The sequence below is a fragment of the Ursus arctos genome, unplaced genomic scaffold, assembly GCF_023065955.2.
Source record: "Ursus arctos isolate Adak ecotype North America unplaced genomic scaffold, UrsArc2.0 scaffold_2, whole genome shotgun sequence".
In the NCBI taxonomy this organism is placed as follows: domain Eukaryota; kingdom Metazoa; phylum Chordata; class Mammalia; order Carnivora; family Ursidae; genus Ursus; species Ursus arctos.
The window spans coordinates 81,281,299-81,294,240 of NW_026622874.1; the positions used below are offsets into that span (position 1 = coordinate 81,281,299).

Sequence of the window (12,942 nt, forward strand, 5' to 3'; positions counted from 1 at the left end):
TCAACTCTCCTCCCACAGGATTATGATCCTCCCAACTGTGCACCAGAGACTCGGGACTATAATGGCATAGATGCCACCAAAAGAAAAGAAGGAAGGAACCAATTTTTTGGCAGATACGGAGCTGAGTCTTTGTGAAGAAGCTGAAGCCCTTTCTGGAGCAATAATACCATTTTCTGGTAAGGAAAAAATGCAATGTGGTAACATGTAAGTGATTCTAGTGAATGAGAAGTTGTGAAAGTGTGTTTAAATGTATAGAACAGAGCACTAAGAGTCCCATCGTCTTGCCGTACTTGGATAACTGCTGATTCAACCCTGGATAAATGTCTCTTTGACAGGAAAATGGACTGTTCTATTTTACTAAAGTTGATAGAAATATAGCAAAAATCTGTGATAGCATTTCCTTGCATTGGCTTTGGAGACAACAAATGCAGGCTAGAATTTGTTCTGCGTGTTCCATGAATGGCTTTTGTTAACTTCTCACCTCTCAGAACCTCAGTCACTTTATAGGTAAAACAAAATGCCTAGGGTGCCTGGGTGGCTCAGTCTGTTAAGCGCCTGGACTCTTGATTTCGGTTCGGGTCATGATCTCAGGGTTATGATCTCAGGATTGTGAGATCAAGCCCCATGTCGGACTTGTCAGCCTAGCCTGGAGCCCACTTAGGATTATTTCTCTCCTCCCTCTACCCTCACCCCACTCCACTCACTCTCTCTTTCTCTCTCTCTCTCTCTAAAAATTAAAAAATAAAAATAAAACAAAATGCCTGCCTCCGAAGGATGTTGAGAGAATTAAACAAGATGGTGCATAAAAAATACAGTGTTGAGTGCATACCAATTGCTCAAACATCTTTCCACTGGTAAAGTTTCCCTTAACACACTGGAAATCACTAAGACTTTAGAAATCACCTACTGAAATTCTCTCACCTTTTAGATATCTTCAGGAAATATTTTGTTACATATGTGTATATACAAATTTCTACATAGATAATGTCTTGACCTAAGAGTCAGTAATTCTCATATTTGACCCTGGAATCATATGAACTTCCCACAGGATCCAAAGTCAGGAAATGGCTGTGTTCAATGCAAAATGGCAGCTCTTCAGAGTTTCATGGTCTCCCTATAGGCCTATCTGTACAAATCTACCCAGAAAATCAATAGCAGACCAAAGAGATAGAAAGAAGAAATGTTACTGGCAAAAAAAATTTTAGTTTAATTGAAAAATCCTACTCTGTGATATCTTGATTAGTATTTTATTAGTAATGATTGTGTTTGCATATGCAAGACCTATTTCACTGATTATGCACATAATGCAGGTAATGCTGAAGTGTATATTCAGATCAGGTCTATTTTATGATATTTAGTTTTAGATTTGTTGGTATGTTAATCTGATGATATGGCAAATTTATCTATGGAGGTATGGGAAATCAGAACAATTCATGAAAAATAATTTTTCAATTTGGAGGAGAAGATGAAGGAGATTTGCATTAAAAACTATCTGCTCTATTATCTGCACTATTCTCCTTAGGAAGCAAGAATGTTCCAGGTATCCCATGTCTTGATAATTTTTCCAATTCATTATTAAACCAGGACCAAAAAAGGTCAAAATGATGGAAGTGAAGACTAGAATGCTTCAGACTGATGGGGGCTGAGCCTGGAGCCTGGAGCACAGTGACAGGGCATTAAAAGAGGCAAAAATAAGTCACCAAAATGTTGGTGGCTCCAATCCAATAGCTTTTCTAGTTTTTTGGGATATCGAACAGTGAAAGCCTCTGCCATAAACAATTGTGAAGATTGATTTTTAACATGCAACGTTTACTGAGTCCTAGCTACCCACCAGGCACCGTGCTAAGGTGCTCACTTAAACGCCACAACTAGCCAATGAAGAAGGTGCTACCATTACTCTTATTGCACAGATGAAATGAAACTTGGAGATATTAAGCAATTAGGCAAAGGGCATCCAGAGAGGCAAGTATGAATGCAAGTATGTGTGTTGTATAAGTGCACATGCACGCATGTGTGTGCGTGTGTGTGCGTGCGTGCGTGTGTGTGTGTGTGTTTAGGAGAGAAAGGGGTCTCACTTTCAGCAAAATGCTAAATTATAAGCATGGCCCCCACTACTTTCCCTCTCCCCACCCTTCTCTATTCTTGCTACTTCCACCACGCTTGCCCAGGTGGTCCTTCTTCTTTCTTCCTTGACATAATGGAGATTTTAATACCAATGGTATTGCTAGAAATAGCTCTTCCTGAGCTATGGTAAATTGCATTTGCACCAAATGGGCCTCTTGCTTCTCCAGATGTCACTCTGAGCAGCAAAGAAGGTTTGACAACAACAACGAGGGGATGGTACACCCTGCACCCTTTGTTTCGCTGTTTATGTTATTACCATGCGGCAGACTCAGGCACTCTTTGCACCTGCAGATTTTTCCATTCCATACAAGGCAACTAAGTCGGACTGAAAGGCAAAAAGATAAGGGTATTCATCTTCAGCAAGAAACCTTTATCAAAGAAGGCAACACAAAGGAGGCTGAATAGCAGAGAGGTTGAGTACACAAGCTCTGAGGTCAGACCATATGGGTCGAAACCTGGCCTCTGCCACTATGAGATTGAGGACCTTGGGCAAGTTACTTAAGTCTACATAGGTCTCAGTTTCCCCGTCTATAAAATAGAGATAATAATGGCACCAACCTCACAGGTTTGTCATGTATGCTAAATAATATCAGGAATGCAGAATGCCTGGTCTACAGCAAACACTTAATAAACCCTGGCCTCTGTTATTGAAGACAGCTCTGTAAGTCATATTAAGTGCTAAGGATGAAATGCACAGCCTCTACCCACACCATCTAGGTAGGTTAGGGAGACAAGGCACATATATTGAAAACGATTAATAATATAAGGTAGAAAACTGTCACGTGAGGAATATTGATGCATATTATGGAAATTCAGAGGAGGAAATAACAGTATTATAAAAAATATGTTAAATTACAGATGGCAGTAGGAAGGTGACTTTACCAATGTCACAAAGCTAGTTTTGAAGAGTTCAGAGTCAAGTCCAGGCCTCCTGATTAATAAAGTAAAACTATTTCATGAACCTATGCCACCATGGTACTAATGAAAATAATCTTAACAAAAGCATTAGTTAACACTTTGAGGGTACGGTCTACATGCTGGGCATTTTACACACATTATCTTATTAAATCCTCATAATAACCCTAGGAGATAGGTATTATATTCCTCCCCTCCCCCATTTTACAGATGAGAAAAATGAGGTGCTGGAAGGGTATGCGATTTCCCCAAGGTCCTACCATCAGAAAGTTGCTGAGGCAGGACTTTAATCAAGGTTCCTAACCAATTATAATTAAGAACTGAGGGGAAAGGAAGGCAGAGAAGCCAGAAGGAAGGGGAATGACAGACTAAATCTTAGAGCTAGAAATGGACATTCATGAAAAGTGAGTGGACTGCTTTTACTGGAAGAGGAAATTCAAGGAGAGGAGTTCGAAAATACAGTTAGAATAGAGCATGAGGCAGACAGAAGTGGGGCTTGAATGTCCATTGTGGCAGCAAATATTCTGTTTGTCTATAGTTTGGTTGGGGGAGAGGGTAGGGACACAAGATGGGAGCCTGACAATTCTATAGTCATTGGTTTTATTTTGTTTTTAAGTATAATCTGATCATAGAATGAAGAGGGAGAGGCCAGTGGCAGGGAAACTGGTGAAAAGCTGACTGCCACAGCTCTAAAGAAGAATGGGTCTTTTCCAGGTGTTCCCCAACTTCCCTGCGGGTGGGGGGAAGCACACAGCCACAATCCACTTCCCAATCTCCCACACAGCATCCGGAGAAACTAACGCTCTCCACTCATCTATCCCCACAGGCTGCAGAACTTCCACATCCATATCAGTTGACAAAGCCCTTCGGGAATCATGATGATTTTTTTCCGCTACCAGACATTCAGATTCATCTGGCTTGCAAAGCCAACTGGCCGGTACCTTCACAAAGATCACCAGCTTTGGGCACCTTTGACTCTTGCTGACTTTGAAGCCATAAATCGCTGTGAAAAGTCACTGCCTAAGAACTTTAACTTTGCTGGGGATGTGCTGGACCAGTGGTCCCAAAAGGAGAAGGTATGGCATGACAGGCTTCTATTAGATGCTTGGTATCCACATACATCTCAGGCTTCCATTTCTTGTTCCGTGGTCCATTTACCACTCTTAATTCATTTCTTTCATCCTTCTTGGTTTCCTTTGTTTGTTTTCCCCTTGCCCTCCTCTCTCCCCAGGGAAGATCTTTGATCCACAACTACACATGCTGTCTTTCTCTGGAGCCTCCTCGGTCTCCCTTACAGTGGTTACTTAAAGAATCCTGCCTCTTTTCCTTCATTTTCTCCAAGTCCCACGCAGCAGCTCTTTGCTCTCTATTCATCTGTCTGGGCTGGTCACAGGCTTATCCAAAAAACAGTAATTTGAACTTTGGTGTCATAATGATAGTCATCATTGGAGTGATTAGGAAAGAATCAGATGTTGAAAAGAATGAAGCAAAAAGCCTTGCATGTTTGCACTGTAGCCTCAGGTCAAGTCCCTGCTTACTGACCCCACCCCATGGCAGGCACGGAGCTAGATACTTACCTATCAGTGCTTACCAAAATTCACTGCAAGGACCTGTGCCTCAGAAGGTATACAAGGTTTCAAATAATGTTGAATCAATCTTTCCTATTAAATTGAGGGGAAAGTCTTCCTTTAAATCCATTTACATCTTTAACAGCTCTCTTATACTTGCTAAACTCTCTTTTGAACAAAAGAGCAGGTAGAAGTTGAAAATCTCTGGGCATATTTTGTTTTTAATATACTTATTTTTCAGTAACCTACTTTTAACAAGCAGTACTGGTTCTCCAATTATGGTGACGAGTAAATGCATTTTCCTTCTTAAGTAAATGTGTACAAGAAAAGTGAGTGAATGTAAAGAAAAATACAAAGAACAATAGCACAGGTGTAGACAGATCTGGCAAAAATCGTGATACTCCAATGACTAAAGATTGAGAAATATTGACCTATATTATTTCATCAAATCCCCATCGCCACCCTGGGGGGGGGGTTGCAGATAAGGAAATTGACCTCACAGAAGTTAAGCTCCTTATCCAAGCTCACCAGTCCCAAGGGTACAGGAAACAGCCCCTGATCTTAGGGAGCTTATACCCATAGAGCAGGGCCTATGATACAGTGCAATGGAGTCATCTGGCATTTGAGCATAATGCTGGAGAAACACAGAGAAGTCAGAGAGGAGAAGAAGGGGAGCCTAAGGAAAGCTTCCTAGAGGAAGTAAAATGGAAATTAAGTTTTGAAATATTTTCCAACCAGGGAAGGTAAAAGGAGCATTCCAGATATTCCAGGTAGGGGAAGAAAGGAGAAGTAATTTTTTTCCCCAGGTAACACATAAAGCAAAGAGGTTCTGCAGCATAGACAGTGTACTTGCAGAATCATATGAGAAGTTTCCTCCAGAAATCAATCACTTGATGAACTCCCCCCAAAGGCCCACTATTTTGTTCTTTGTTACCTATGAAACCCATACTTCAGCCTTTTGGGTAAAAAAAAAAGGATGTTAAGTTCCTAATCAACTTTAGCACACAAATTGTGGTTATTTGGATGGAACAGAATCTAAGTTAAGCAAGAAAAAAAATTTATTGGACAAGGGAGTGCTCACAAAACTGGGTTGCAAGCTGGACAGTCAGTCTCAGCAAGACCAGGAAATAAGGACAGCTTCCTGGAGATACGTAAGCACCAAAAGCCCATACACAGGTTTTGTTTCAACCATATTCTCTTTTGGTTCTTCTCAGAAAACTCAAAATCCGGGAGAGAAGGTCTGACTCGTCCAACATGAGTCACATGCCACCCACTGGTGGGTGGGCAATTACCCTGATGGGTTGCTCACCTAGGTTGTATTCAACAGGAGAGTTGTTCCCCCAAAGACAAACTGGGGTGCTCTTACCGGAATCCACCACCACGGGTACTGAGGGGAAGTAATGGCAGATGTCCCATCTATTTGGTAGACCAGTCATGTAAGCTTTTTTTCTTTCCCATGTGCCCATGGCCAGACAGGAGAGAGACCAGCCAACCCAGCCCTGTGGTGGGTGAACGGCAGAGGGGACGAGGTCAAATGGAGCTTTGAAGAACTGGGCTCCTTGTCCCGAAAGGCTGCCAATGTGCTCACCAAGCCCTGTGGCCTAAAGAGAGGAGACCGAGTGGCTGTGATTCTGCCTCGTATCCCAGAGTGGTGGCTTGTAAACGTGGCTTGTATGCGAACAGGTCAGTGCCAATATTTAACATTTCTTTTAAAAAAAAAAAAAGATTTTATTTATTCATTTTAGAGAGCACGCGCATGCAAGTGGTGGGGGGAGGGAGAGGGAGAGAGAATCTCAAGTAGACCCCGCACTGAACACAGAGCCAGACTTGGGGCTCCACCTCACCACCCTGAGATCGTGACCTGAGCGGAAACCAAGAGTCAGATGCTCAACCGACTGTGCCACCAGGTGCCCCAATATTTAACATTTCTAAATCATGCAGAAAGAGAGAAAGAATGAAATTTGAGGTTTTTCTGAACTGTTAGTTCCGACTGAAGCTATGCTTACAAAGAACAGAAAAATAAGAGTTGAGATGAAGAACAACCATGATGGAATAATAATAGCAACTATTATTATTATTATTAAGAGGTGGGTGTTGCCAAAAAAAAAAAAAAGAGGTTTGCGAGAGAGGAAACTGAGGTTCAGAGATGTTAAGAAGCTTGTCCAAAGTCACACAACTAGAAAGCTATGGAATTGGAATTTATTTATTTATTTTTAAAGATTTTATTTATTTGTTTTTTGAGAGAGAGGGGAAAGGGGCGGGGAATCTCAGCATGGAGCCTGATGGGGGGCTCAATCCCACAACTGTGAGATCATGATCTGAGCTGAAATCAAGAGTCAGACACTTAACCAACTGAGCCACCCAGGAGCCCCGCAATTGGGATTTAAACACAAAGCTCTATCAAAGCAAATGTGGATAGTAACGTCTCTTGGTAGAGTTGGTTATGATACATTTCTCTAGATGATCCAGAATTTACTTTCTTGAATATAGAATCTCTGAAGCCACTGATCTAAGGATCTCCTGGTGACCAGGGGCCTGTGGGATGTCCCTGGGGACAAAGACAGGAGTAGCTAAAGGCTGTATTCCTCACCCAAGCACGAAGCCTGTTTCCACGGTACATAATCTTACCAAAGGGACAAGAGTTCTATTTCAGCTCAGGGCTCTCTCTCCTTCCCAGGGCTGGTCTTCATGCCAGGAACAACCCAGCTGAGAGCAAAAGACATTCTCTATCGGCTACGAACATCCAAGGCCGTGTATTGTGGCCAGTGACGAGGTGGTCCCAGCAGTGGAGTCCATCATGTCAGAATGTCCTGACTTGAAGACCAAACTCCTGGTGTCTCCACGCAGCCAGAATGGGTGGCTCAGCTTCCAGGAATTATTTCAGTGAGTATCTTCTCCTGCCTCATCTGCAGTACCAGCAATAACATCAATTCCAACTGTATCTCGGAGTCTCCTTGCCTCCAAGGACTTAGCAATACTGTCAGTTGATCCAGACTCCTTCCCATAAAAGAATCACCTAATGGAAGCTTTGATTGGACTTAGAGAATGAAGGAAGGAGTCAAAGTTGATCTGCTTTTTAAGATGGGTGACTGAATGGGTGGGCAGTATCAGCTGAAGAAAGAGTTTAAAGTTGGACATATTAAGATTTGAGGGGTCTGTGAACATCCAAATGTTCAGCAGGTGGTCAATACATGAGTGTCAGACTTAAGGACCTAAAGATACAAATCTGGAAGTCATCAACATATAATCAGTTCTGAAAAATCCAGAAAGATAAAACTCAGGCGTCCAAAGAAACAGAGTCAGTCAGACAGTGAAATCACTAATTGAAAATCTCCTTGTCACCCACAGATTGTAATGTGTCCTCTTTTGGTAAAAGAAAAAAGAAAATTTAAAGCCTTACATTAAAGGGTTCCACACTGGATTGAGAAACATTAAAAATAATAGTATTTTCCCCCCCACAGTATTAGATACTGTGAAGAAATCCCCCTTTCTCCAGCCCCCACACACCAGCTTCACTATATATAGATCTATCTATCTATAGATCTATATATATCTATATATATATCCCATGAACATAGTTTGATGCTCTTTATTGATTGCTGAATTATAGAATATCTTTAAAAATAATTATTGAGGGGCGCCTGGCTGGCTCAGTTGATAAAGCATGTGAGTCTCCCGGTCGCCCATGTTAAAAGCAGATCAGCCTTGCCTCCTTCCTTCACCCTTCAAGTCCAATCAATCTCCAAGTCCTGCTAGTTCTTTACTTTGCCTCCTTCCCTCCATCCCATTCGCTCTGGTGAATCAATAAAATTCTTTTTAAATTCTAATTTTTCTTCTAATTTTTAAATTAGAAAAAATTCTAAATTTTCTTCTAATTTTTAAATTCTAATTTTTCTTCTCATCTTCAGTGGATTACCTTGCAGAACTCACTTTGGAGACCCACATCTTCTCCCACCTAGATTAGTCCCTCGGGTGGTTCCTCTGATTCCAATTTGGTTCTTCTCAAATTCAGTGTGTGTGTGTGTGTGTGTGTGTGTGTGTACACAATATACACATACATACACACACACATATATATATACACATGCATGCATATATATATAAATATATATATATTAAAAAAATATATATATATACTGAAAAATATAACTGAGTGATCTTTTTTGGGGGGGAGAAGGCAAATTGCCAAGAAAATCATATTAGTATTTCATGAAACTATGTTTGACAATATAGTGTATGTTTATATATTAATCCTCATTGCTTTACCATTTTAATGACAATCTTATTCACTCATCATCAAGATGAATTAAAATAGCATCCTTGACCCTATTTCCTTAAACTCAGGAAATGATACACGAGTCTCCAAAATTCTCAGGTATTCTATCAGTTATCCAATACTGAGCTATAAAATATCCCAGAATTTAGTGGAATAAACCAACAATCATTTCATTTGCTCAGGATTCCGTGGGTTAGAAGTTCATGCAGGGTTCAACAGAGGCAGCTTGTCCTTCTTCACATCAGCTTGTCTGAAGCTGGAGGACACAAGAAGGGGTTCACTCGCAAGTCTGAAGCTTCTGTGTTAGCTGAAGCACCTCACTTTGCCTACACATGGTCTATCTCTCCAGCAGAACAGTCTGAACATTTTTCTATGGTGGCTGCGTTCCTCCCAGTGAAAAGTGAAAACTATAAAGCCTAAGACCTAAGCTGAGAAGTCAAAGAAATTCTGTCACACTCCACCCATGAAAGCTAGCCTTAAGACCAGCCCAGAGTCAAGGAGAGAGGACATAGGCTCCATTCCTCAATGAGGGAGTGGCATGCTTACACAGGGATGGAAGGAAATGTTGAAGCTGTCTATACAGACAATCTTATACAGATACTGTTATTGTTATCTATTTAGAGAATGCTCTTGTCTTTAGTACTAGGAAACCCAAGTATAAGTGGCTTAAACAACACAATTTTATTATATGACAAATAAGAAGTACGGAGGTAGAGTGGAATGAGAGTTGGTTATTCAGTACTACGATGAAGTTAGCATGGACCCAGATTCAGTCATCTTTCCATCGTGCCATCCTCAGTGTATCTACTAATCCGTCCCTACCCTTCCTGCACCCCACGCCCTCCCAGCGATTCCAACATACCTAGGGTAGTTCCAGATATAATATACTTTCACAACAATATCCAAAGTCCAGAAAACAAGATGGGTGGGGAGGAGAAATGCAGCATTCCTTCCTCATGACTCTTCTGAGAACAAGAAAACATTTTCTTCCTTTTTGTTTTTTGTTTTTTTAAATTTAAATTCAATTAACATATAGTATATTATTACTTTCAGAGGTAGACTTCAGTGATGCATTAGTCTTATATAATTCCCAGTGCTCATTATATCATGTACCCTCCTTACTGTCCATCACGCAGCCACCCCAACCTCTCATCCCCCTTCCCCTCCAGCAACCTTCAGTTTGTTTCCTAAGATTAAGAATCTCTTATGGTTTGTCTCCCTCTCTGGTGTCATCTTGTTTTTTTCCTTTTTCCCCAATGATCCTCTGTTTTGTTTCTTAAATTCCACATATCAGTGAGATCATATAATTGTCTTTCTCTGATTGACTTATTTCGCTTAACATAATACCCTTTGATTCCATCCACATGGCTACAAATAGCAAGATATCATTTTTGATGGCTGAGTAGTATTCCATTGTATATATATACCACATCTTCTTTATCCATTCATCTGTGGATGGACATCTGGGCTCTTTCCATAGTTTGGCTCTTGTGGACATTGCTGCTAGAAACATTGGGGTGCAGGTGCCCCTTCGGATCACTACATTTGTATCTTGGGCTAAATACCTAGTAGTGAAATTCCTGGGTCATAGGGTAGCTCTTTTTTCAACTTTCTGAGGAACCTCCATGCTGTTGTCAGAGTGGCTGCACCAGCTTGCATTCGCACCAACCGTGTGAGAGGGTTTCCCTTTCTAGGCATCTTTGCCAACATCTGTTGTTTCCTGACTTGTTAATTTTAGCCATTCTGACAGGTGTGAGGTGGTATCTCTTTGTGGTTTTGATTTGTATTAAGGAAACATAAATCCTTTCCATAAAGCCTTTAAATTTCATTGACTGTAACTGTATGTGTGCCCATTCCTAAATCAGTCTCTGGCATGAGAATTACCACAATTGGTTTAGGATAATCAAGATTCAACCCCTGGAGCTATATAAGGAACAGTCTCCCCTGAAGCATATAACTGCTGATACCAGAACAAGCAAGGAAGAAGAATGGTATGCTATATGGTAAGCACCTAACTGTGTCTGCCAGTGATGAAGATGCTGAATAAAAAGTATTAAAAAGTTTGATTCAAATGCCAAAGGATCTTCCTTTAAATCATAAAACCTCCTGAAATGTTAATAAACAATTCACAGACTCATGACTGATTTTTAAAAATCACAGATTTAAAAAAAAGCACTTAGAAAAAAAATATTTAAGTAAATAAAATACACATCTTTTTGTCACTGATATTGAAAGTCATCTTGGTTATCAATGTGGCCTATACAGAGGTGGTGCTTAAAAAGAGAGAGAAATGAGTTGTTAAAGCTTTGCATTGATCTCCAAAATCCCTTTAAGATTTATTGAGAAATTCCTTTCAAGGAGGCTTTGGATTAGGTTTTGTTCTATTAACTGTTTTCTGATATTAAGAGGGCACAAGTAGCAAAGGAAAAGAGAAAAAAATATATATATATAGTCTCAGAGTTAAACTTGTCTGCCATCTTCAGCCACCATGTTGGGTTGGGACCCATATTTTACAGATCTGCCTCTGCAGAGCATAGCTGTGTGGAGACAGGAAGTCAAGAACCAATGGCCATTTATTTCACCAGTGGGACCACAGGCTCTCCCAAGATGGCCCAGCACTCTCAGAGCAGCCTCAGAATTGGGTACACCCTCTGTGGAAGGTAGGGAAGAAAACCGTTTTTGCTAAACTCTCCCCTGAGCTGCCAACATGTATATTCAACTGCCTAGCTCACACCCCCACTTGGATGACTATTCGATTTCTCCAGTGTAACATCTATAAAACAGAATCCTTGATGCCCCTGCCCAGCCTTAGCTCAGTAAATGGCACCATCTCACCAGCAGATCAAGCAAGAATTTATGGGTTAAATAGGTCACGGGATTAAGGAGTGCACTTGTGTGATGATACACAGGGTGATATACAGGAACCAACCTTGACCCCATCTCCACAACAGCATGCCTGGTTCCTTCTCATTGCCAGGTAAATTCACCCACCTAGAAAGACTTTCCTAGGTATCCTAAAACTATCACCTTACCTTGTTTTATTTTCCTCAGAGCACTTATCACTATTTGAAATTATGATACTGATTTATATTCTTACTCATTTTATTGTGTGCTTATCCACTATCTGTCTTGCTAAAGTAAGAGCAGATATCTGGTCTATCTCACTCACTATGCTAGGGAGAACAGTGCCTAGCATATATTTGCACAATAAATATTTGTTGCATTAATGAACAAATATCATGTCAAACCCAGCCTCCCTCTCTACTTTCAGATTACCTAGATTCTGAGAAAGTCCTCTAACAAAAGTGGGAGATAGAATCACTCATCCTGCCTTTGGGCCTCTCTCTTTTGATGCTTCTCTGTAGCCATTGAGATTCTAGCCAGTTCTCAAAGATTCCAGTTTGTTTGCTTTTCTGCTTTTTGTTTTGTTTTGTTTTGGGGTTTTTTGGTCTGTCTTGTTGCTTCTCCATATCATTTAGGTATTGGCTAGACCTGAAGTCCTCAGATATCATATGGAATATGTCTGACACTGGTTGGATCAAGGCTGCCATTGGCAGTGTGTTTTCATCCTGGCTTCAGGGAGCCTGTGTCTTTGTACATCGGATGGCCCAGTTTGACACTGATACCTTCCTGGATGTAAGTCATGGTTTCTAGCTACATCCTTCCCTTGTCTTCCCCCCACCCCACCCCACCCCCTGCCAAAACCACAAAGAAATGATTCTTCAGAATACAGTTTCCTGGGCTTGTGGAAATCACTCCTTTCTAAAAAATGAAGTCTCTGGGGATTTGGCTCTTGAATGTATTTAACAGAGAAGGAACACCCACAACACTCTCATGCTTCAAACTATTCAGGACTCTAAAGGTTCTGAATAACAGATTACAAGACTCAAGTCTAAACAAATCTTTGATTTCTGATTCCGTGAAACAAAAACAATAGATGATAAATCCAAAACCCTATGTAGAGAAGACTGAAGGTGGGGTCACCTTTCTCCCAGAGTAGCTCCTTCCATTCTCCCCTCACCCTGTGCTTTTCACTTTGTTAATTCTCAGAACCCAATA

The 12,942-nt window shown here is 40.9% G+C and overlaps 1 protein-coding gene across 1 annotated transcript in view; it reads left to right on the forward strand.

Annotated features, from left to right (window-relative positions):
- Window positions 1-12,942, forward strand: part of LOC130544275 (acyl-coenzyme A synthetase ACSM4, mitochondrial-like) — a 22,046-nt gene continuing 9,104 nt past the window's right edge. The window contains 7 exon segments of the mRNA XM_057315304.1: window positions 1-176; window positions 3,866-4,115; window positions 6,080-6,290; window positions 7,285-7,357; window positions 7,359-7,490; window positions 11,400-11,543; window positions 12,363-12,519. Coding sequence (XP_057171287.1) covers window positions 3,915-4,115; window positions 6,080-6,290; window positions 7,285-7,357; window positions 7,359-7,490; window positions 11,400-11,543; window positions 12,363-12,519 — 918 coding nt within the window. The 5' untranslated portion in view covers window positions 1-176; window positions 3,866-3,914.